This window comes from Pseudoliparis swirei, chromosome 8 (assembly GCF_029220125.1).
Source record: "Pseudoliparis swirei isolate HS2019 ecotype Mariana Trench chromosome 8, NWPU_hadal_v1, whole genome shotgun sequence".
In the NCBI taxonomy this organism is placed as follows: domain Eukaryota; kingdom Metazoa; phylum Chordata; class Actinopteri; order Perciformes; family Liparidae; genus Pseudoliparis; species Pseudoliparis swirei.
In genome coordinates, this window is record NC_079395.1 from 12,049,289 (window position 1) to 12,074,679 (window position 25,391).

Below are 25,391 nucleotides of genomic sequence, written 5' to 3' on the forward strand. Positions count from 1 at the left end.
ATTGACGAGGTACAACATACACTAAAGGCTGTATGACGAGAGAAATGCATGGTACATATTTGGTATATTGTGAATATATAATTGTACTCTCAATACACTAGATGGTGGGGTACATTACTAAAGGCAGTTCCACATGATTCAGGTTTCCTTCTCAATGGAAATTGTGGAAAGGCTCAAGCATCAAACGTCTCTTTGTTTCAAACATCTTCCTTCTTTTTTCATCCTCTTTGATACTGTAGCACCTGTAGCCATTGACTTGAGGCGTAACTGTTAGTGCTCCTCTTATGTGTCTTGTTTCTATATGCTTGAGGCACTTAAGAGCACTTGTAGACCTTCAGTCTATGTGATTATCGTATCTTCGGTACTGTATTTGCCTTCACTCTTGTTAGATTAGACTGTTTTAGCGGTACAATGTCCTTGCGGATGTTTCTTTTTTCATTTTTTTCATACAGATGTACTCACGGTACTTCCTTCCCCCCCCCGCGCACGCTTTACTGTTCATTTCATCACAAGTTTGCCTCACAGAGCTGTAGAACCTGTGTACAAAAAGCAGTAATACAACTCATGTACAGTATATTTCAGACTCACATGCGTGCGTATGACTTTACAGTTTCATCGCTGTTTTTTTACGTTTTCACAAAATGTTCTATGCTCTTAGATTCTGTTTTAGGATGCACAGTATCCAGCTAATGTGAGCCAAATGAAGGATATCTTTTCATGTAGCAAGAAAGAAAGAAAGAAAAAAAGTCCTTTTGCCATTTAGCATGGCCTCTGTGGTCCGAGAGGTTATCTAGTTCAGTATGCGTGGAGTCCTTCATTTGGGTGGTTGTTTTTCTTGTTTCACTTGGCACCATTGGTTGGTAACTTTTTGTAGTGCAAATACAGTATGGTGTGTGTAGTACTCCGCACAACAGAGTCAAATGTAGAAAATAGGTTTTTGCATTGACAGATCGGTTCCCTCCCTCTGTTCTGTGGCAGTGAGTTTCAGTTTCCCTCACGTTCATTGGGCTTGAGGGAGGGGTGGTACCGTCGTTGTTCTGTCACCTTCAACACGTAGTTCATTTGTTTAGAGGCCGTCAGTGTTGTGTGCTCGATGAAAAGGAAAAGATGCCTCTTTTCAATTTCATTCACACAGTTGATTTATTGAGACTGAATGAATATGAATACTCTCTCAAATTTCTTACATGTAGTAGACTCAGATTGCCAAAAAAGACAAAAGTATTTTTGTAGAAAGATATAGAAGAGGCAAACATTGATGGCAATAGAAGGTTTTAGAAAATAGTGCACTGTTTTCAAGGTTGCACGTTTTGGATTTGTGTGTTCTTTTTTTAAGGAGGGATAGAAATTGTCGTGAGATATTCACCTACTCGTCTGGTCATGAAAGTCAATTCTGTATATTTCATCCGAAGACCGAAGCTTCCAACAAACACGATGCGTTTGGGCGTAGTGTCATTTCTGTTTTTGAAATGTTGATTCACAAATTTCAGGTAGCAACGTTTTTCCAAACAGACCAATCACACTTTCAAATGAAACCTAACTAGGCCTGAAAAGTTTGAATCATTTTGATTTCGGTCAGGACGAATCAATTGTACTGTACTTTGCACAGTTCTTGGAAAGTAGAAATTCCCAAGAATGAAACTCGAGGTGACGGCGGTGCTTCTGATTAGAGGGCTATAAACACATGTGAGTGAGGAAGATTAGAAGTGCCTTTTGTCATTGTGATGAGCTTGTCTTCTTCTCGTGGACGATGGGGCCACCACCACCTTCTGCTGTGCCCCGCGGTTCACACATTTGCCATTTATCAAAGACTAAAGGGTGAATGGCAGATGAGTGTAGTTGTTTTTGTGCGATTGTGTGTGTGTTAGAGCAAATCTGAGCATGTTCAAGATTTTAGTTGTGCCTCTTTGTTGTTACATCTATAGTTGTTACATATTCCTTCTTCCTGTGGTGGGGGCTGTACAGTAGCTTGGTGCTCTATCTCACTGCACCAAAGCTAGTTTTCTTTGGTGTGTTTTTTTTCTTCTTCTTCCTGGTCTGGTATATTTTTTTGGATAAATCTCAGATAAGATAGAAATGTGAACCATACACATCCGTGGCCCAGCCCAGTTTGAAGCTCACTTGATAAGCTCTCAAGTTAATAATGCATGCAGCATTTCTCAGTGTTTTATATGAAGTCTGTTCCTCTGCGAACGGGCAATCCGGTCGAGTCATCCGCCACTGCTGACGCACCCATTATCCAGTTTATTGGACCAACATTTTGTGACTGCACTTTTTTTTCTGTTACACACACTCAATAGTGTGTCTAACGCCCAACAACCATAAACTCAGACAGTGGTGAAGCTCAGTTGTCTTTCGTGTTTTTAGTTGATACTGTTACGGTCTTTCCATACGGTATATCGGGGTTGATTAACCGTTTTCTTTATGATATCGGAGTATTCAGTGTACAGTATATGCTTTCGTTGTTTTTGCGGTCAACAGCTGTCATGTAATTCTGATGCTTTTTGACTGATTGCAATGTTTTTATTTTAAAATTAGTTTTACTATATGGACTGTATACACTCTGTAATACTTATCAAACCGACTTTAAGGAGAGCTGCTGGCTCATTATGCAATGTGTGTCCACACTGCAAAATGTTCCAGCTTAACAAGATGAATATAATTGATTTACCGAAAGGGTCAGTTCCCCTAAATAACAATAAGACATGTTTTCACTATTGATATTTAAACATGCAGATAGTTTAGATTTTAATTTCTTCTGAAGAAATAGTCCCTAAGAAAACTGTTGACTGTGTTCTGTGTATTATCCAGAATAACCAAAACATTGTTTCTGAAAACACATTTTGCTGTTGAGTATTTCAATGAAAGTTAAACTAAATGCATGGCTAGATACTGCTAGTCGAACAGTAGATGAAACCCTTCTTGTCATTTTGTAAAAACAACCATTTACAAACATGTCTTGGGTAATCATGCCGATGGGTTGCAGTTTATCCTCAAGCAGGTCGGCTTGTTTCAAAGACTTCAAGAACCAGCTGGTTCTGCTTCCACGTCAGCGATGTGCTCCGTGTCTTTAGTTGCTAGAAGAAGAAATAGAAATGTAGAGCTGGATCGCTTGCTGCACCACTTGTTAGATTAACATTTTTACAGTGCAGCTAAACACTTTAATCTGCCATATATGCCATGTTAATCACAAATGTTTAATAGCTAAAAGCAATGCAACTTTTGTAGCAATGAAACCTGGTCAGGCGGAGAGACGGGCAGAAGATGAAGGCTTTATTGCGCTTTGACTTCGAGTTTAGACTTTGAGACGACTTTTAGTTATTATTCTGAAACTCAAAGCTTTCATCCTGTTAGTAGTTATGTATTTGTGTCGGAGCTTCTCGAGAAACATTTTTTTATGACAATTGATCATTTAAGGAGTTAAATATTTTTTCAGCTTTGGTACACTGTAAATGATATTTCTTGTAATGGCCTCACACACAAAGCACATCTTTCACTGACTACAAAGAAACACTTATATTTGGTGTCTATTAAAGTTTGAAGAATGAGAAACATAATAGAGAATACATATTTTGAAATATATATATATACTTAGATAACTATATTTTTGGATGATATAATTCTGATTTGGACTGTGCTTGAAACCAATCAGAAAGAGGCTTTGATGTGAACGTGATCTTTAGACTTGCTCCGCGGCTGCATTGTGCTCGAGCACTTATTGAAAGGCAAGCATTTTTACTAATCGGCTGCAGTGAGCTTCATCATGATCGGCAGCACACGTTGTGGTCACAGTTGATCAACAAAGATGTAATCTTATCAGCATGATTATCAGGTGCGTTCAGAGGAAGAAGCAAGCTCATGTACATGTGTTAATATTTACAGAGCTGAGTCTATATGCTAAACGCAGACTTGGCTGCTTTGCATTTTATTAAATATTAGAGGTTTTTTTTTCTTCTTGAACATGAGAATCTGTTCTGTCATTTGGAAGATTTAGTTTTTGTGAATAGATTGAGTGTTAAAGCTGCACCACAAAAGATACACTTCCAGTAGGAAGCTGCCACAGAGATCGCCACAGCGTGGACACCGGCGCTGTGACTCAGTGAACCGTCTCACCAGCGTGTCGATCTCTGTGGTCGCTGAAGGTCAAAGAACAACCTGGCAACCGGGCAGTGGAAAGGTACATGAATAGTTTGTGATCACTCCTTTACGCAGATCTTTGTATGTGGAACAATGATGGCATTAGAAAGTGTTCTTTTATGGTGCCTAAGTATGTTTTTTTTTTTTTTTTGGGGCTTTTAAAAAAAGCTGGTAGATGTCAGTCCAAGTGTTGGTTAGTTTTTGTTTGTTTGTTTATATTCGTTAATGATAACCTTACAGAGCCTATAAAGAAAAAAATAAGCTAGCTTGAATTTTTTCCTACGTACAGAAAAAAAGAAAATACAAATGTTTACAATATGTAAATAACCAAATAGTAAATATGCGTTTGAGAATCAATCTGTCTGTCCCTCAAAGTGGCTGTAATAGATTGATTTATATTTCTTTGTTTCCTCTGTCATTTTAAACTTGAAAATGTTATGACTGCTTGTTCTGTTTTTTCTTTTTTTGGTTTGTTTATCTTTTTTTTGACTCATGAGAACAGTGCTCCCTCAAATTCAAAACAATAGCTCAACAAGATCATGGTTTTCTTGAAACACACTTATTCATCAGTCTTTGTCATGCTTTACCTGCTGAGTAGTTCACCTTACACTGAGCCTTGTTTATGCAGGACTGAATCCTAACTTGAGACGCTGTGACATCGTTTGCTTTTATAAAATGTACATATGGTGGATCAGTAGTGGACAGCGTGACTGCCAGGTGTTTTCTGGTAAGGACCCAGTTCAAAGAAATTATATGGGGTGACACCCACGTCTTGTGAATAACAGTAAAAACACACCACTTGTTGAACATGCTTGAGTAACTTTTATTACATAAACAGTCAGACATTCTGGAATAACTATCAAGAGGCATCCTGATCTTGATTTGCACTACAAAACAAATTATACTCAAATTAAAATGGTTGGTTAAACTCATTTTTTCCCGACCAAATCGTACCGATAATAGTTTCAGCTTGTGTGATTTCCATTTAAAATGTTATGACATTAACAACTGCACTTTCATGTCCTCTTTGTGTCCAATCTTCTCACACCATCACTTCTCAGTCAAGACTTTGACCTGAAAGGTTCCCATTTGTTTGATTATTCTGATGTGAATGTTGTAGTACTTTTCACTGGTGTACAGTAGTTCATATTCAAGACCCAACTCTGAACGTTGGAGACGAGATTGGAAGTGATCCCTTTCACAACGACCTGGGCAACATTGAAGATCGGCAACAATTTAGAACGTGCATCAACATTTTGACACTAATAACAAGGCAACGTCTTGTGTGCTTTGCTCTCCCATGTTGCCCAACAAGTTGATGAATGCGTCACGGCCTCAGCAGCAACAGACTCCACGGTTCTCAGTGGGTAGTTAACAACGATCGCTTTCTTTCAAATGGGGCAGTCCGATAAAGCTACTCTACACCAAAGTGCAATTGAACTCGGAGGGAGCACTGTTGATTCAGCCAGTCGAGCCGATTGGTTGAGTTGTGCCCAAGCCCTATGCACGAAAAGATGGATATTCTTTTTCTCATGCGTCATCCTCCCTCCCGTTGGTCTGCCTTTATTCAGATGCAACATTTCTTTCTTTCTCTCTCGTGTACAGCTTGCTTCAGAGTTATTTGTCCTCAGACAGTTACTCTTTCATCTGTACGGTTCTTTCTTTAGGCTGATGCAATGATTTTAAAAGACAATAAAAGATATATAAAATGACAATTACTGCTCTGCTTTTATTTCCTTGGTTCATAATGTTCAGCCAATCAACTCGTCACACTTTCACATACTCGCGTGTTCTTGTCCTAGTTACAGGACTGTCTCAGAAAATTAGAATATTGTGATAAAGTTCTTTATTTTCTGTAATGCAATTTAAAAAACAAAAATGTCATGCATTCTGGATTCATTACAAATCAACTGAAATATTGCAAGCCTTTTATTCTTTTAATATTGCTGATTATGGCTTACAGCTTAAGAAAACTCTAAAATCCTATCTCATAAAATTTTAATATTTCCTCAGACCAAGTAAAAAAAAAGATTTATAACAGCTGAGTGTTTGTCAAGGCTCAGGAAACCCTTGCAGGTGTTTCAAGTTAATTAGACAATTCAAGTGATTTGTTTAATACCCTACTAGTATACTTTTTCATGATATTCTAATATTTAGAGATAGGATATTTGAGTTTTCTTAAGCTGTAAGCCATAATCAGCAATAAATCAGAATAAAAGGCTTGCAATATTTCAGTTGATTTGTAATGAATCCAGAATGCATGACATTTTTGTTTTTTTAATTGCATTACAGAAAATAAAGAACTTCATCACAATATTCTAATTTTCTGAGACAGTCCTGTATATTCTTGCTAACTTTGCTAGGCTTAAACAATATGGCACCCCTCATTTGAAACACTCACTGAAATGTGTTTGTTTGTGTACCCAAATAAAAAATACTGTACAAATTGAAATGTGCCAATATATAAATGTCAGTCATTTAACGGTAACAGTTTTTGATTTTGACTAACTGTCTTATGGAAGAATGTTTTTAGAAGTGGATCTCCATTTCGTTTGTTTTATGCACACGACACACAAATAACAATCCACAAATAAAGGCAGTGAAGAAGAAGACTGCCAGCAAGCCAACACAGATGTAGACAACATGGGATATTACTTCTTTTATATATATATATATCTTTGCAAATGTTTTGTGGGGAAGAGACTGCATTCCAACCATTTGCACACACCTGACAACGGAGGGAAAGTTCAACACAGACGGACACTGAGAAACCTTCACAAAAACAAAATCCATTTATCACTTGCTGTTAGCATGAACACTGTTCTGAGATCTGTGGTATAACTTGAATAACTACAACCTTTCTTTTAAAAAAAGATAGTGTTATGGTTCATTCAAAAATGTTATTGTTTAATTCTTTGAAAACCACAAAGGATAAAATGCCTTCTCTACAATTCAATTAGGGTGGACACATAAACTCATAGAAGTATCAAAAAACCTAATCAATGAAGACCAATTTTATTTGAAGGCCAGATACCACACGAGGGAACTGAGAAAATGTGAAAAATGTGTTTGACTTTCTCATACATTATAAAATACTTGTCCCCACATTGTAGGAGAATATGGTAAAAGCAAACGCAGGTAACGCATAGCAGAGATGAAGAACTGTACTGGTTTAGTTTTATATTATAACACTCCGAACATAAACACAGGAAGAAGTGAATCATGGAGTCTTTGTCCTGTCAGCTATTTTTGTCTCTTATCCTGGTTTGAGGGGACAGCTGGGAGAGATCATGTGAGAGTCACCAGGTAAAACCTTCCATAATGTTCGAGGGTTTGTGATGTGTTGCTCCAGTGTGTTATCATGACTCCTGGACTTATGGACCGAAGAACTGAGCTGAGACATGCAAGAGTTTTATAATCACCCAGATGATGTGTACAAGTAATGCCAATAATACATCTCCAAACAACTTATCACCCAATTACTCATACAAATATTTAAAACATTTTTGTTATATTTTATCTGTACCAGGAAGGTATAAAGGAATTTTTAAAACCTTGTATAGTCATGATTTTGGTGTAACTCAACCACACTTTTATAATTTATACCACCCTGATGTCACCTTTTAAAGTTGGTTTAACTTCTGGTGTATTTGCAGAATACACTTTACCCCGTTTATTAGGTGTTAAAAGAGTAATATAAGTAATATTTATGAAACCTTTGTTGTATTGTCTACCACGTTAGTCATCTCTGGGATACATAAAAAGAGGTTAAAAGCTGTGTCATGACATCTTGACTCATAAATATGTCTTCAGAAATCTCTTGTTACAATAGTGACGCTGCGTTGGTCACATGATCTTCAGCCAATCAGAATATAAGTAGCCTCCACGAGGAAGCGGCGGTGGCATATTTAAAGTGCCATTGTAGGTTTCCGTACTAAATTAATTGTAGGTGACTCGCGTGTGTGCAGCGTCACTCTGAAGCCCCGTGCTGCAGGCGGAGATGAAGACCCCGCTGCTGCTGCTGCTTCTGACTGTCGTGTTAAATGTTCAGTGCGCTCTCTCGTCATGTCCCCATCCTCCCTCACAGTGGTGCTCGTCTCTGGAATCAGCTCTCCAGTGCGGGGTAAGATTAGTTAACGGTGTAAGCTAGTTACGGAATAACGTCTGTCTGTTAGCGTCATTTCATGATCCTTGAAATGCTATGAGGACCGAGGCGTCACTGGACACTCCATGTTTAAGCTAGTTCCGGTTAAAAGTTGACCTAACTTCCGTTAAATTACGGCTCTCCAGCAGTGTTGCCAGGTCCGCGGTTTCCCCGCGGAATTGGGCTACTTTTGAAGTGTTGCCGCGGGTTGAATTCTTTGTCCGCTGGTTCGGGTAGACCTATTTTGCATGCAAATTACATGAATATCTTTAAATAAAAATCCATATTTGAAATGAAATAATTTATTTATACCCAAATCCTACCAAACTGACTCCAGATCAGCACATACACACTTTATTTATGATAATGTACTGTATCTAATTACACAAGGCCATTTTAGGAACTAGGTGAAATAACTCTTTAGGGAAAACTGCTTTTAACATACCTGCAAACTTGTCACCTTTCTGTGAAATTCACCGTTTTGAACTCAAAATAGGTCATCCACGTGAATCGTGGAGATCCGAAGAGTTTTTGTTTTGGGGGGGGGGGGGGTCACCTGGCCCGCTGCCGTTGAGATTGCAGTGAGACGCGGAGAAAAGTGTGACGTGGTGCTCTTCGCAATAGAACATCTTTGATGGGACGTGTCGAGTCTCGGCCAATCAGCGTTCAGATGTCCACAGCGTTTGGGGGTTCAGGTTAGCTTGAATGTTAGCCCGCTACATCTACTCCTGTCACGCTGCACGGTGTAGAGATGCTAACAAAGTACCCGTACGTTAAACACGATGTGATTTAGCATATTTTTAGTATCGATACTTCATTAAGAGAGCGATCAGAGCGCACGCACTGCTCCGTGTCGAGCTGTCTGCGCACACTGCGCTGCGCAGCTCACAGCGAGAGAAGTGGCGCAGCTTTAGAGACTTCGGCTTAAAAAATAAAAAGATGCCAGAAGTGAAATGTTTCAGTCTGTAAAGTTGTGTAACTCTCCAGCTGCTCATCCTGATGAACTGTGGATCATCTGGTCAGAGACTAACGGCCTCATAGTGTATAATCAATGCTATGATGGAACCATGTAGTTTCATTCATATCTGGCTGTATGAATACTCATATTACTGTCATTTGTTAAGTGTTGAAAAAGTTGGTAAAAAGTGAACCATACAGATGTTTTATTTATTACTATTATAGATAAATATACCAGTCTCGTAATTATGGTACCATATTGTTTGTATGGTGTATTGAATTCTGGTATCATGATATTTATGGCAGGTATGTAATATGTATAGAAGTTATAATATGAGTATCGTGACAAACAGGTGGAGACAGAACAGATTCAGGGAAAAGTCCATGAGGACTGTTCAGGCAACAAAAAAGGAAGTTGGTTCATGAATGACTTTAACCATATTATATATAATGACAATGTATATTTGTTATTACTATCATTATAGGGCTGAGTCAGAGCGGAGAACCTTTTGGTCTTAAACTGTTTATTATCATTATTTAGATTTGTGGTCAGAACAATAAAATGACTAGTTGTGGTTCTAAAAGCTTTGAGGCTTCAAACAACGTGGATGTGGTGTGGTGACAACAACAAAAAAGAGTCACCTGCACCCCTCATGAGTTTGCAGGTATGTTTTAAACATTTGGTGTTACTTTGTAGATATTACAATACATTTGGCAATGATAGCAATGCTGTTGGACTTTAAAAGCAGTGTATATGGTTTGGCACGGGCATATTTTGAGTTCTGATATTGGGCTGGTTTTGATTGGCCATTGGGCTGGTTTTGTCACACAGACCTGGCAACCCTGCTCTACAGGTAGCTGCCTACAAATAACAGCAGGTATATCAGCCGTATCCAGCCAGTCACCCTGACGACACTTTCCAAGTTGGCGTTCACGTTAGCTAGATAACTTTAAATGCCAAGATAAATTACAAACGTAAAAAATAGTGCTGTGAAAAATAACGCGTTAACTCAGTTAATCCAATTACAGGTTTAACTAGTTATTTTTTTAAAACTCATTTAACGCATGCGCAGAATGAGCTTCCAATCCGTCTGTTGTTGGTCGTCGGGACGAAAAAAAAGTTACTTGCAAAATGAGCTTCCAATCCACCACTTCAATCTGAACTCTGTCCGCTCTCATGCAGACGGTCTGTTCATCGGTAATGATCCTTCCGCAGGTTCACCTCCGGAAACCTTGTTCCGACTTTTACTTCCTGTAGATCAGGGTCTCAACACGTCGATCGCGACCTGCCAGTCGATCGCGGCGTAGTGTCGGTAGATCGCATGACATTAAAGAGATTGGCCCGCCCCCTGACATGTTCTCTATAGCACGTCTTTGTACTTTTATTAAACTAAACGTCTGTTGTTGATCGTATCTCCACAGCAGCATGTCATTTCTGTCTCTACGCGTTGCGTTAACACTTATCGATCTCCGTCTGGCGCGCCACAGAGCTCCGTGCGCGCGCATCGGGACCGAGCAAAAAAAAGTCACTTGTCAATCTGTCCCCGTGTCCGGGCCGGTGAGGTTTCAGCTTTGCAGCGGTGTCCCCGCCGTCCCTTTCATCACGGCCCAGTTCATGAAGAAAACCCACACAGTCAGTTTGCCTCAGCAGCTGCTAGAGGAAGACTAGAGGCCTTTAGATTGTGTCATGGTGGAGTTAATGGTTGACAAACAAGAGAAACATGTTCTGTTTAACCCTCCTGTTACCTTTACTTTACTAACATATTTTACCCTCGGGGTCAATTTGACCCCAGCAATTAAAACCTCCAGAAAATTATTAGAATTAATATTGCTTCCCAAGTTTAAGTGTGAGGTACTTTATGTTTGTTTGTTGACTACCTAAATAGCCCTTTAAATAAATAAAAAAGTTGATATTTCTTATATGTTTGACACAGTGAAAAACAGCCTGGGGTCAAATTGACCCCAAAGAACACCGACATTAAACATTGAATGGGGTCAAATTGACCCGAAAGGTAACAGGAGGGTTAAACATTCTGTTTAGGATGAAGATGTATTAATGTTCCATATGGAAGAAAACTGCTAAATAACTGCTGAGTTGCAGCACCATTGTATAGAACAATGTATAAATGTATATATCCGTCTTTTGTCATAAATCTCTATGTTCTCACAAAATATACCGAGAATATCGGTAATATGTGATTAATCATGATTAATCCACAAAAACCTGTGATTAACCCGATTAAAAATTGTAATCGTTTCACAGCCCTAGTAAAAAAACCTAACACTTTAATGTCTCCAGGTACAGAAAGTAGCGCATGAAACGTTGTTCACGCGACATTTCTCGTAGCGTAACTCATGTTGTCATTCTCATGTTGGTATCACAGTTATCGGTATCACCGTGTCAGGTCTTTTATGGCTCGCGGTTAGCTTAGCTTGACAGGAACCTGAACACGTTAACTACATTATCTATGTTGTGTGCAGCAGGCTGAACCAATTGAGTTTGACTCAACTTTGCCAGTTACATTAACACAGTCGTCTCTCTTCTCTCTCTCTCTCTCAGGTTTTGAAGCAGTGCCGGGAGTCTAACTTCACCAGGTCCCACCAGACAACAGATGAAGTGGAGGTGGTGCTTTACTATGAGAGTCTGTGTCCCGGCTGCAGAATGTTTTTCACTGAGATGCTCTTTCCCACCTGGCTCATGCTGAAAGACATCATGTCTGTTACTCTGGTGCCCTACGGCAACGCACAGGTAAGCAGTCCCCCCTTTACACTTTATAGAGGGTAATGGGGTTGTGCTCAAATCATGTGTGTTGACTATTTTTTTCTCTTCCCCCCCCCCCCCCCCTTGAACGTAATTTGTGATAATCTTTGTTGTTTGCATTTATTGCACCCCAGGAGAAACCTGATGGACAGAAGTATATTTTTGAATGCCAGCATGGAGAACAGGAATGTCTGAGCAACATGATTGAGGTAAAGTTGCCCTCCAAATGCACAGAGAACTGCAGAATAATACTGTGAATACACTTCAGAAACATGTAATCTCCCTTAATGGGAATACATACTGTTCATCCCTTATAGAGAATGGATTCTTTTAAATCTGTGTTGTGAAAGTGCCTGAAGAAATGGTTTTGTTTTTAAATGGAGTCGGTAGTGTCACAATGCTGATGCTACTGTGATTAATTGATGTTCTCGTTCCTCTCAGACTTGTCTGTTGAACATGACGGACGTTGCTTACCAGATTATCTACTGCATGGAATCCTCCACTGATGTCATCAAAGCAGCCAAGAGCGTAAGGAAGTGTGTGTGTGTGTGTCAGTGTTTTGCTGGTTTTTGTTTGTCTACCTCCCTCTGTGAACCATCTTTTCGGTCACTGACACTTCCCCAACATATTACTTATTATTTTGTGTTTATTTCTTTCTATTGGCGTTTGCAGTGCTTGGAACTCTACAGCACCGAGCTGAGGTGGGACCGCGTCATGAGCTGCGTAAAAGGGGATGTGGGAAACCAGCTGATGCATCAGAATGCCCTGAAGACCGGAGCTCTGAAACCTCCCCACCAATATGTTCCCTGGGTGACCATAAATGGGGCAAGTCTCCAGTGCAGTCGGCATGAAAAAAAACTAAGGCTGCTGTGACCTTCTCCGGAGAAATAAAACATAACAAGGAGGCCGCTATAAACTATAAAGCTGCAGACATGAATTGATCACAAACGGGCATGCAGGTCGATGCTGGTCGACCAGCAAAGGATAGACGCCTGACAACAGAGAGCGACGGCTCAACACGGACAGTAAGGAGCAGTTACGTTCTAGTGCTGACAGCTGGGTACTAACTAACCATTTCTTTAATTGAGCTCTAAATGAACTGTTTGTAGTTCTGATGGTCCCTGGCTTATATCCCAGGAACACCTCTAGGGAATTTCATTTCATTTAGCACAAACTTCCATCTGGACCTGAGAATTAACGAATTAAATTGTTGCGGTCAAAGGTCACTGACCTTACAAAACAAGTTTTGGGCTATGACAAATCAACAATGTATATGCTACTTATGACAATTGACGTTTAGATTATTCTAGTTTTCAATTCAATTCAGTTTATTTGTATAGCCCAATTTCACAAATTACAAATTTGTCTCGGAGTGCTTTACAATCTGTACACATAGACATCCCTGCCCCAAAACCTCACATCGGACCAGGAAAAACTCCCAAATAACCCTTCAGGGGGAAAAAAAGGGAAGAAACCTTCAGGAGAGCAACAGAGGAGGATCCCTCTCCAGGATGGACAGATGCAATAGATGTAATGTGTACAGAAGGACAGATTTAGAGTTAAAATACATTCAATGAATATGACAGAGTGTATGAATAGTTCATAGTAGGCATATTCCACGATGGAGACCTCCACGATCCATCAGGCAGATGGCGGTGGGGAGGAGGAGTGGGCGGAGTCTCAACAGTGGGCGATTATTATCTTTGAGATCTGCTGTTGATGAAGTCAATAATGTTCTTTCAGTCTTTGCCTAAATGCTACTTATTAAAAATGTATTAATCTTTTTACATGGCCTTTTGGATACTCATTTTTACTTGATTTGCAGGAGCACACAGAGGACATGCAGGACAAGGCCTTAAACTCTCTCTTCACTCTGGTCTGCAGCATGTACAAGGTACAGTTGATGGCAATCAAGTCTGAATCGTTCAGTCATGCACATTTGCCTTTTTTATAGTACAATTTTACTGTGCTATAAAAGCACAAGCAGGTCACCTCTAACAAGTGCTTCCTTTAAAAAAAAAAAAAATTCAGGGCCCCAAGATTCCAGCCTGCGGGGGGGAGGCGAAACCGAAACGCTACAGAAGCTACTGCCACAAAGAGTGAAGGACTCACTTGCACTGTTCCAGGTGTGGCCACTAAATGAGGAATACTGAAGTGTCATCAAATATTTTCTTACTATATTTCTGAAAAGGGAAAAATAAACTCCATTTAATAAAATGTTTATGAATAGAATTTTTTCCTTTAAAAAAAAAAAAAAGTGTCATTGAAATGTTATCCGTTCAAACCATGAACACACTACCGTTTTGACTCATTCATAGCTTTGTAGTATTTTCAGTGTCCATTGCTCGGTCGGGTCATACTAACGGTTCTCGCAGCCTTTAGATGGCGCCATATCACATCTATAGTTTTGTGTTACCACAGGTAATGGACAAACAAACTAACAGTTAAATGTCCATTAGACCACTGTTTCTAAAGTTATGGTTATCTAACACATCACCGCTGAACCTTGGTTTTTGGCTTGATGTTCAATAACATGTTTTTTATAAAATAGTGATGCCAACTATACCAAACCACACAGGTAAAAACACAAATCAGTGATATGAGTCAAAACTGTTGTGTTTATTTGTTTTCTAAAGCTGCATTTATGTGGGTGTGCAGCCGAGCGGGTCGGGTTCACAACATCTCTGTAAAATCATACTGAATGTTAATTATGGACTAAAAATCAATTCTAAATGGCAAAACTATCAAGTTGTGCTTTAAAAGTTACAGGTGGCCACTGCTCGGTCACAGCCAGGCTTGCCTCACTAGAAGGTCTGGAAGCTCGTGTTCGACAGATTCTAGTCGGACTCGAGTTAATACCGGCCTGTCATGCAGGTGGCTATATTACCTCAGTCTAACTACCTGCTAAACATTCATTTATTGCAGGTTTAATTGGGTCACAGTCTGAGAAGTCGCAAAAGAAGCTTAATGCAAAATCATGTGCTAAGAATTGGTTATTACTGAGCTAATGACAGCTGTGTGATGAGGCGTGGCAATAGTAGTTTACTGAATGAGAGCATAAGGAAGTGCTGGTGCTACAGACGACTTCATATCTGATCTTAAGTGGCTATCTGTATGCTCCTCTTTGCGAGGCAGTAGCTAAAAAGTACGAGGACAAATAACTCGATTGTTTAACGTCACTGAGGTAAGGGTAATTTATTAACCTTTAAGAAATACCAAAAAATAACCATGTTAAATTAGAAATATCATTTATATGTCACTTATAGGAATCATGTTTTCTTTTCTGACGTCTTTTTGAAATGTACCTAAAAAAATTATCAACCGTTTTCACACAAGCTATATACTTCAAACAAGTCTGCAGGTTGCCCGTGATTAATCTCTTGTTTATTTTGGATTATGTAATAACGCTAATGTGTCCATCACTAAAGTAATGGAACAGATAAATGGAGCCTTGTACATGAGAAAAAGCCCCATCTAATTTAAAGTTCACGTTACTCGTCATCATTTTCTCAGTTATATCTATATAGGCCTATCTATTTTTGTTGTTTAGGTCACTGAGAAGAGAAATCACTTGACAAAAAAAACTCAATGTTTTGTCACAAGTGACGTTTGCAAGAAATGAATACTGCTTAGTATCTTGGTCAGAAGTGTTCAATAAGATCCCAGTGTGTTGACGAATGTTTATGTAAAGGTAGAACTCCCAAGGAGATGAGATTCGGTCACAGGGTGCAGCGAACAAACAAGCGCTCCTATCTGCTTGCTCTCAACTCTGACGCTACACGATGCCCTGAGAGCGAAATCTCACTGCGAGAACCGCCAATTGTGTCCAAGGTGATCGTGTGTGGGTCTCGGGACCTGAAATCAGATAATCCTTCCAAAAATAATGCCCGACCGGGTTTATTTTTACGTGGCTTGTCGTATTTTCGAACACAGCGCAAAAACAGCCCTGTTTGCAGCCACCTTTAGATCTCTTTAAATCGTTCTGTTCTTCATACTCTATCCTCAAGAAGTTAAACAAAGGCCAAGCTCGACTCTTTCTAAAGTACTTTTTACTGGATAGTTTAATTAAAATGAATATCATATTTTCACTGTCAAGACAAACACGCAGTGGTAGCTTTCTTTCTTTGCAATAGTGAATCACATAGAAATGAATATAACTACCACCATTAAAGGAAACTGATCTCTCAGTAGACACATTGATGGGTTTAAGCCAAACCACCGATGTGGAAATGTGAATAGTGAACTTTTTCTCACCCAACTTCTCTATGAAAGAAGTGGCCTGTTATTTACTGGATGATCTAGATTTCATATCATGCTTTCACAGCTGTTATGTAGATTGACATTTAGAAGCATCTGATTAAATAATGTAACCAACCTGACCTCATGTAAATGACAGACTTTCTTTTGCCTTCCAGAGAAAGTGGGACGCTTGGGAGCAGGCCTCCTGGGTCGGGCTACCACATGACCACGTCATCACATGTGTGTGAACAGGCTCTTCTCTGGTATCCTGCAGCTGCCCAGGCTCTCCTGCAGACCCTCCACTCTGGATGGCCCCCAGCCCGGCCCCTCAGCCCGTAGCATCAAGCCCTCCAGGAGCCTGGGGACTCTGGCCAGCTACATCTCCAAAGCCTTGTGAGTCGGTGATGCTGTGTGTGGTTGTTTCTGCAGGTCACTGACAAACGCCTTTTTTATTTCCATCACTCTCGTCAAATCTTTGGAGTCTTCCAGATAAATGAACCTCCTGAGGATCTGTTTCCACTTTAAAAATAGGTTGATGCAAAACTAGATGACCTTTATTCATTTCAAACTTTAAACTTAATTTAGCAAGCCCACAAAATTCCTTCATATCTGATCTTAAGTGGCTATCTGTGTGCTCCTCTTTGGTATGTCCTACCAGTTGCCTCGTTCCCACGAGGCAGTAGCTTAAAAGTACGAGGAGAAATCACTCGATTGTTCAACGTCACTGAGGTAAGGGTAATTTATTAACCTTTAAGAAATACCAAAAAATAACCATGTTAAATTAGAAATATCAATTATATCTGTCACTGTCTGGGGGAAAAAAGTATTTTTTCTAGCTTAAAGGTAAACTATGCACAATAGTTGCTTACGGTTTGTAAACACATGAAAAATGGCTCTTCCTCCATGACGTTGCTCTTCCTCCTGGACGTTGCCCTTCCTCCTGGACGTTGCTCTTCCTCTTGGACGTTTCTCTTCCTTTTGGACGTTGCTCTTCCTCCATGATGTTGCCCTTCCTCTTGGCAATGCTCTTCTTCCATGATGTTGCTCTTCCTCCTGGACGTTGCTCTTCCTCTTGGACGTTGCTCTTCCTCTTGGACATTGCTCTTCCTCTTGGACGTTGCTCTTCCTCCATGATGTTTTTCTTCCTCCTGGACGTTGCTCTTCCTCTTGGACGTTGCTCTTCCTCTTGGACGTTGCTCTTCCTCTTGGACATTGCTCTTCCTCTTGGACGTTGCTCTTCCTCTTGGACTTTGCTCTTCCTTTTGGACATTGCTCTTCCTCTTGGACGTTTCTCTTCCTCTTGGACATTGCTCTTCCTCTTGGACGTTGCTCTTCCTCTTGGACTTTGCTCTTCCTTTTGGACGTTTCTCTTCCTCTTGGACATTGCTCTTCCTTTTGGACGTTGCTCTTCCTCTTGGACGTTTCTCTTCCTCTTGGACGTTGCACTTCCTCTTGGACTTTGCTCTTCCTCTTGGACGTTGCTCTTCCTCTTGGACGTTTCTCTTCCTCTTGGACGTTTCTCTTCCTCTTGGACGTTGCTCTTCCTCTTGGACGTTGCTCTTCCTCTTGGACGTTGCTCTTCCTCTTGGACGTTGCTCTTCCTCTTGGTCGTTGCTCTTCCTCTTGGACGTTGCTCTTCCTCTTGTGATTGTTCCCACAAAAACATTAAAGGCTTTGCTGCAAATACATTGTGTGTGTGTGTGTGTGTGTGTGTGTGTGTGTGTGTGTGTGTGTGTGTGTGTGTGTGTGTGTGTGTGTGTGTGTGTGTGTGTGTGTGTGTGTGTGTGTGTGTGTGTGTGTGTGTGTGTGTGTGTGTGTGTGTGTGTGTGTGTGTGTGTGTGTGTGTGTGTGTGTGTGTGTGTGTGTGTGGCTCCTTGTTCTCTTTTTCAAATGCCGAAGGAACGCAGACAGACCAGTTTTTTATATCGGGAGTTGAAGTGCAGATCGTAGGTGGTGATCAGATTTGGCTTCCCTCCAGACTGAGACTCTTCAGCGTTGTGACGTTAATCCTTTGGAATAGCAGCAGCACATGCATACTGAGTTAAATGTGTCCAAAGTTTGTCACACCAAGAAACCTTGAATGCTTTGGACATACCTTTTCTGAAGTGGGATTCTTCTGAAAATATTAGGATTTTATTCTTGTAAAAAAAAAAAAAAAAAAATGTGATCAATCTAAAGAGATGAACACGGGTTTATCTCCTGTTGCCAATTGCAAAACAGAATTATTTTACTCAGATGATAGCCTCCAACATTCAAAATGTACCAGGCAGGTTTACATTTGATCTACAAGTATAACAATAATAATAAATAATATATTATATTTAAATAATAAATATAATATTTAACTAATATGAATTTCAACATTATTTTTCTTATTGAGATTTTACAACTCTTTTACAACATTTTCAATGTTCCACTACCTAAAACACAGATACCAGATTCAAATTTAGAAAACAGCTAAACTTAAAACATAAAGTAATTCCACAAGAGACAACAGACTTCAAACAAACAAGCGAGTTGCATCAAAGACTTTCCTTCAGTGCTCAATGGTCCTTTATCTTGTTCTTATAACCTCCTATACTAATATTCTATAATAAGATTTCTCTGTAGCTCACATCCAGATGAAAGTCCTAACACTTTAAAAGCGCGCTAGGGCTTTAGGGATGACATAGAGAATTTGTTTGCATGATTGAAAGTTGCAACAATTAGTTTTTTGCATCAGTAGAGAACATAGATGAGGAAGCATGTTGTGTATTATGGCCTATAAAGAAAAATATAGCAATGTTCCATTCTATGGTTGTAAAAAAATAAATAATAATACACATGACGATGATGTGTGCGAAAACCCGAATCAGAGACAAATCATTACGCACCATGATATAGTGAATCCAACATTTTTTAAAGAAGATGAATTTGCATATATATATATATATATATAAATATGTAATATCCCTGTAATCCATTGCTGGAAGAGGGATTGTTTGAATTTTTTTTTTCCCACACAACAAAAAGAAAACTAGTTGTTTCTGTTGTAGGCAACTAATATCACCCTGAGATGTGTTTACAAAGACATTAAATATGATGTTAAAAAGACAAATGTCTTCTTGGAAAATAAGCAGTCATTAATGAGCTGAGATCAATATCCTTATTATTTACGGTAACAATCAGATACACATGGCTTCTTTGTTTGGTACAAATTTCAGCTGCGTTCCAAATCACAAACATTTTCTTTTTACTTTCACTACGTACTGCAGCTGCCCTTAAAAGTAGGTACTGTTACTGCAAGTATACTTTCAATGGGGACGGACTACTCCCTCAAAACATTGAAACTTGAACTTTGACCCTCTTGCTCATATTTCTGCTGCACAGGCGATTGTGGATCAGGATAACCAGAAAACCAAGTTGGCTTGCATCCAAAGAAATGCGACCAGATGCAGTAGGATATTCTGCTACTTAACATATTGCACTTGACATTTAACTGCATATTGGGAAACTCAAAATATTTCTCTGGCATACTTAATAGTATGGTAAACAATAATAAAAGCAGATTGCAGTTCCTCTATCACACTTGCGAAAGATAAGGCAGAACTATACATCATGATGCTGTTGGCTTATAACATTGCAACACAGATTATTGGGTTATAAATAAATTAGGACCTCATATGAACCCTCGTGGGACACCATACTAGGATTTTGCCTTTGCTCTCCAATATTCAGGCCCAGTCGGTGTGCCAAGGCAAACACTCACTGGGATGTAGATTCATCACATTTAATGTGCTGCGGTCGAAACTACAAATGAGTCACTGGAAAATGAGATCCGATATTGTGATAATCAGGCTTTATTTATTCCATTCGTGTTTATAAATCAGCAAGTATAAAGCAAGAGACATGACTCCAACAACATTGGACTAAAAAGCCTTCCATCGTGTCCCGGCTCTGTGAAGAGGGCCATGTGGCGGCCGGTTTACAAGTCGCTAGTGCAATTCTGATGCAGCGCCAGACAAATTGTTTATGGAGCGGCATTTAAAGCTGCAGGCTGTCTTAAAATAACAATGCCATACATGTGAGTACAATCCAATCAACGGTTATTAAACTAGTTCATTATGATGTCACTAATTTGATATAATTATATATCTATTAAAGAGGAGATTACCTGTGACTTGGGCACTGCCTGAAAGTATGAGGCCCCTAGTGGAGGACACACTATGTCCCTAGTGGAGGACACACTATGTCCCTAGTGGAGGACACACTATGTCCCTAGTGGAGGACACACGATGTCCCTAGTGGAGGACACACTATGTCCCTATTGGAGGACACACTATATCCCTAGTGGAGGACACACTGTGTCCCTAGTGGAGGACACACTATGTCCCTAGTGGAGGACACACGATGTCCCTAGTGGAGGACACTATGTCCCTAGTGGAGGACACACGATGTCCCTAGTGGAGGACACACTATATCCCTAGTGGAGGACACACTGTGTCCCTAGTGGAGGACACACTATGTCCCTAGTGGAGGACACACGATGTCCCTAGTGGAGGACACACTATATCCCTAGTGGAGGACACACTATGTCCCTAGTGGAGGACACACTATGTCCCTAGTGGAGGACACACTATGTCCCTAGTGGAGGACACACTATGTCCCTAGTGGAGGACACACTATGTCCCTAGTGGAGGACACACTATGTCCCTAGTGGAGGACACTATGTCCCTAGTGGAGGACACACTATATCCCTAGTGGAGGACACACTATGTCCCTAGTGGAGGACACACTATGTCCCTAGTGGAGGACACACTATGTCCCTAGTGGAGGACACACTGGCCACAGAACTCCACATGGATGAGTTGGAGGCAGTGGGTCAGCCTTATATTGTCTCCCTGTCTGGCTATTTTATCGTGGACAAGAAGTCCCAGAAAACTCAGGAGATAGATCTGGGAGGGAGCAGAGGACATCCCAAAATCATATGATGGACAGGGTTTGCCCATTTGGGAGTTATAGCATGAAAGGATGTAATTCGTGGTCAGTTACATCAGAATAAAGCAATATCAAATGGGTTAACAATGTGGGCCTGTCATACAGGATATAAGTGATATAAATATGGCCAAAAATGACTTTTTTAGAAATGGTTGAAAAACTGACATGATTGATCTTCTGATAATGAAACATTTTAGTAAAGTATAGAAGATTAAATCAGTATTAACAGATGTTGTTGCCACATGGGGGCAACATAACAAGCTGTAAAAAACTGTGTTGACATATTATCACCTTTGATATGGCAAACAGTTGCTTATTTACCTGTCGAGTAGTCATGGAGGATTTGCCTTCATTTAAAGTCATAATCATGTTCACGCTACAAATGTTAAGTCCAATATTCACTCTACTGTTAGCTCTGATTTGGTCTCCACCAACTCCTGAAAAAAATGATCTGCCTCTTGCTGCTAAATATTCCACCAGATAGTTGCTAATTTTGCGTATCTGCTGTTTTACGCTAGGAAGGGAGTAAACAGTCGGTAAACAGTCAGACTATCTTTGCTGGTGCCTGAAAACAGGTGCGAAAACTTGCTGAAAGGCCCTAAAATGCTCACATGAGTAACGCTGAGGGAGCGCAGTGATAATTATCTGTGTTCATCACAACAGAGACACTTTTCACATTACACACACTGAACGAACTGTTAGTACAAATATATTGAGTGGAGCTCTAAAAGAGATTTGATACTTTTTGCCAAATAAATAATAATTTATTTATGCCTTAAAGTACATTATTTGTGCAATTTTTAGATCCAAAGGCAACATCTCAATGTGGACGAGCTGTACAGTAGGTCAACGACCGTTAATTACACTCCCGAGGAAATGTGATCCGTATTAGATGTGGTGATGCTCCAGGGTTGAACCCGGTGTCTGTAGACCAAAGGGTCTTTCTGCTCTGCTTCCCTTACCAGCCGTTGCTCAGCCCTGTGTCAGATGTTCCAGCACCCAAGGTTATTGCAGTTTCTCTCGACTGCACCGGGGCTTCGCTGTGAGTCCTGAATCGCAGGAGGACCTTTCCTCACTCTCCAGCGATAAACAAAGAGATTGAGTGGGGAGGGGGGGATGACGTTGCCTCTGGTAACAGATAGAGAGCACCATCGTGACAGCTCCCATGCTCTCGATAGCTTTTATCTACCTCTGCTCTTTATAGTCAGAGGCCCTTCATGTGACTCTTCCTGGTGCGCTGGGAGCATGTGAGAGGCAAAGAGGCCGTCTCTAAAGAGCAACTTCACAACAAATAGCCCCTCGGGGTTTGAAGTTGATGAACACTATTCTCTCTAAGATTAGGAGTGAGGCAAGGGGGGAAGGTAGAGCGTTGGAAAGAGGGAGAGAAGCAGGCGACAGTGGTCTGTTATGCTTCTCCTCCCTGTAAATCAGACGTCCATATTTAGTTGAAGAGAGGGAGGGCCTAGCGCTAATGTAAACAAAGTCAGGGAGAGAGAGGCAGGGAGAGTACATCAACACTAATGTTTGAGTTTATTGCCCGGCAGCGTGGTCCCTTGGAAAAGACAAGAAAAGGGTTGATGGATTTCAAATAAAGAGAGTTTTGGAGTATCATCAGCAGGCCCAGGTTTACTTGAAATATGTAGAAGCAAGGCTTGGACCAGAGGCACGAGCATTTCCAGGACGGAAGAGAGACAGAAACTGACGGACCGTTTCATTTGCAACGGGAAAAGTCCTGTTTCAAAGTTTATTTGAGAAACTAGAAAGAAAGAGACCAGACACTGTTCCTTGGACCGACGTCAGCGAAGGCAGAACAAGCAACGGGAATACCCGACTGACCAGCGATCATCCTCAGCTCGCCATGAGCGAGCTGTGCTCTGAGAGCTCTGAGGAGGAGCAGGCTGAAGTTGTGACCAGGCTGCCCATCATTCAGCTCATGCCCAGGTCCAAAGGGGGCTCCCCAGGAGGATCCCCCAAAATCTCACCCAAGGATTCTCCACGCGGGTCGCCTCGAAACTCCCCGCTGCTGTTCAGGAGGCTGCTGATGAACCGCAGCATCAACCTCCAGAGGCGCCGCTTCACTCTGGCCCACACGCCCAGGTAGTGTCCTTAACTGTGAGGCCGAGATGGCGAAGAGGGCAGTGGTTTGTGAGCTACAAAGCCACAACAACACATATTGTAGACCTGTACTTTACACTGTGTGACTTTACACTTTTAAAATGTTCAACAGTTTCTATTTGGGTTCAGTGTTCCTTTCCAATAATTGCTGGTTAATGTGTCAGGTGGTCTGTGTGTGTTATCTAAGTCGGAGAGGGTTCTTGTCACATGGCGGAGCTTTACATTACTCAGCTGGAGATATAGATGTGTTTTTGTTTAGTGTTTGTGATGGGAGCAGCGCTTTACATAACACAAATGTTTGCCATAAGCTTGTGTTGTGAAGTGGGTCCTGACTCCAAGATGCCCATGTATTGTCCTCTACCCTAACACAATCAGCTGTTGTTTCAGAGACGTTCTACTCAATGAAATGATCATAACATGTGTTGGTCAAGTTGCTGTTTCGTTCTCTACGAAAAGACCAGATAAGGAGATTGCAGTGGCTGTTGCGTATCTGCTCTGTATGCTTGGTTTATTTATAGCTGCCAAACACATTCACAAGGTACCCCAAGTGGATTTTGTTGAAAAGCAAAGGGCAGTGGAAAGAGTTGGATTTTAAAAGCTCAGTTTTAGTGCTTCATTTCGAACAGGTGAATGTGTTTTTCCAGAGCTTTTGTTTTCCCACTGAGTGCCATCATCTCAGTAAACAGGCAGCTCAACCACATCCCTGCTGTCCATCAGCAGTGTGTTGTTCCACTTCTCTGTGCTTTGTTCTGTCAGTGACAGAAGCTTTTTTATTGCAGCACACTTATAGCTTGTAACGGGATATTTCCTGCTTAGCTAAAGCGTGTTTCATTTGGTCTAAATTTTGTATCTACAATCGTGGCCTTAACTGTAGTTTGTTAGGAGTCCAGCTGTCTTGCTGTCTGCCAGCCTCCGTTTGTTGTTTCCAGGGAACAGTGTGTTTCCTTGTGGCGGTGTTACATATATTTTCTTAACACTCAGGACCTGCTGCGCAAAATTGCTGATTACTATAAAACCAGTTTTACGTGTAAAATTGATGCATATGTAAATGTTTACTCGTCCCTGCTGAACGTATAATCTCAGAGTGATCCGGGTGTGTGAAAAGGTGTCTTGTTGCAGTGATGTTAGATAACATCCGCCTCAGTCAAATTAAAAGCATGTAATAAACTAGCCGGTAATGTGAAAACATGTCTTATTTTTATTGGCAAGAAATGCATTTCAAACATTTGTAAAAAACAAAAAACTAGAAAGCTAAAAAATGTGTCTACAAGCTAATTCAACTTTATAAACGTGAGAGACTGAAGGTTACATTTTCCTTCGCAGTCTACTGGAACTTTCAAACCGGTTTCATGAGTTGGAGGGCAAGAGTGAAAGGATTTCAAGGCTCAATCTGGAAAGTCAGATGCTTGCAGACATTCAACCGGTCGGAGCTTTTCTATTGATCAGCTCATGAGGTCAGGCCCACTGCAGGCTATGAGCATGTCCCTAATGTCAGAGCTAAATAAATGAATGGGGATGAGTTATTGCAGGATGACGGGCATGGAGGAGAAACCAAACAAACTGGGGGTCCGGCGGAAAATAAATGTCACAGGCAGGCAGCTCAAATATAGAACATACCCGCCAAGTTATTTTCACTTATTGTTTTAAGTTGATCAAGCCTCTTTTTCCACAACAGTGACACCACGTCTAAAGTATTCTTTTGTGAATAACAGTCAATGAAAAATATTATAATCTACTGACAAATTATGTTTAATAATATATTAGAGTTACAAAGTAATAAAACCCCAGTCGTCAAAATAATAAATGTCAAATAGTACAACAGTTATCAAAATGAATGCTGACCAGAATGGTTGCTTAAAATCCGTTCTTTAACCTAGCAGGAACAGAGCAATCTGCGCTGGTTTTCAGATCGACAGGAAACGTATTCTATTCCTCACGCTTCAAAAGAAAATGTTGTGTAAAGCTAGAGCCTCGTTTCGGAACATACAATATGCAAGCTTTGCTTATTCGCTCAGAGCTGAACAGAGGACGAGCAGCATTATGAATTATGTAATGCACGCAACA

The 25,391-nt window shown here is 40.5% G+C and overlaps 2 protein-coding genes across 6 annotated transcripts in view; both read left to right on the forward strand.

The window, feature by feature from the left end:
- Positions 1-8,046: 8,046 nt before the first annotated feature.
- ifi30a (IFI30 lysosomal thiol reductase a) lies at positions 8,047-14,217 on the forward strand. Of its 4 annotated transcripts, none has more exons than XM_056420484.1 (7): positions 8,047-8,257; positions 11,796-11,984; positions 12,131-12,205; positions 12,438-12,524; positions 12,669-12,821; positions 13,822-13,890; positions 14,028-14,217. In XM_056420484.1, exons 1-7 carry the CDS (start codon positions 8,135-8,137, stop codon positions 14,097-14,099), a joined length of 768 nt encoding a protein of 255 aa, XP_056276459.1. In that variant the 5' UTR covers positions 8,047-8,134; the 3' UTR covers positions 14,100-14,217. The 4 variants fall into 4 exon arrangements, with proteins under 4 accessions (XP_056276459.1, XP_056276460.1, XP_056276461.1 ...); XM_056420485.1 differs by lacking the exon at positions 8,047-8,257 and adding an exon at positions 8,702-9,046; XM_056420486.1 differs by lacking the exon at positions 8,047-8,257 and adding an exon at positions 9,055-9,900.
- The window catches only part of pde4ca (phosphodiesterase 4C, cAMP-specific a), a 50,139-nt gene continuing 38,806 nt past the window's right edge, over positions 14,059-25,391 (forward strand). Inside the window, exons 1-2 of one of the 2 annotated variants that reach the window (XM_056420467.1) lie at positions 14,059-14,122; positions 16,412-16,628. In XM_056420467.1, the coding sequence (XP_056276442.1) occupies positions 16,474-16,628 (155 nt within the window). In that variant the 5' untranslated portion in view covers positions 14,059-14,122; positions 16,412-16,473. Of the gene's footprint in view, positions 14,123-16,411; positions 16,629-22,827; positions 23,310-25,391 lie in introns of those variants that run through there. The other variant, XM_056420466.1, reaches the window with a different exon arrangement.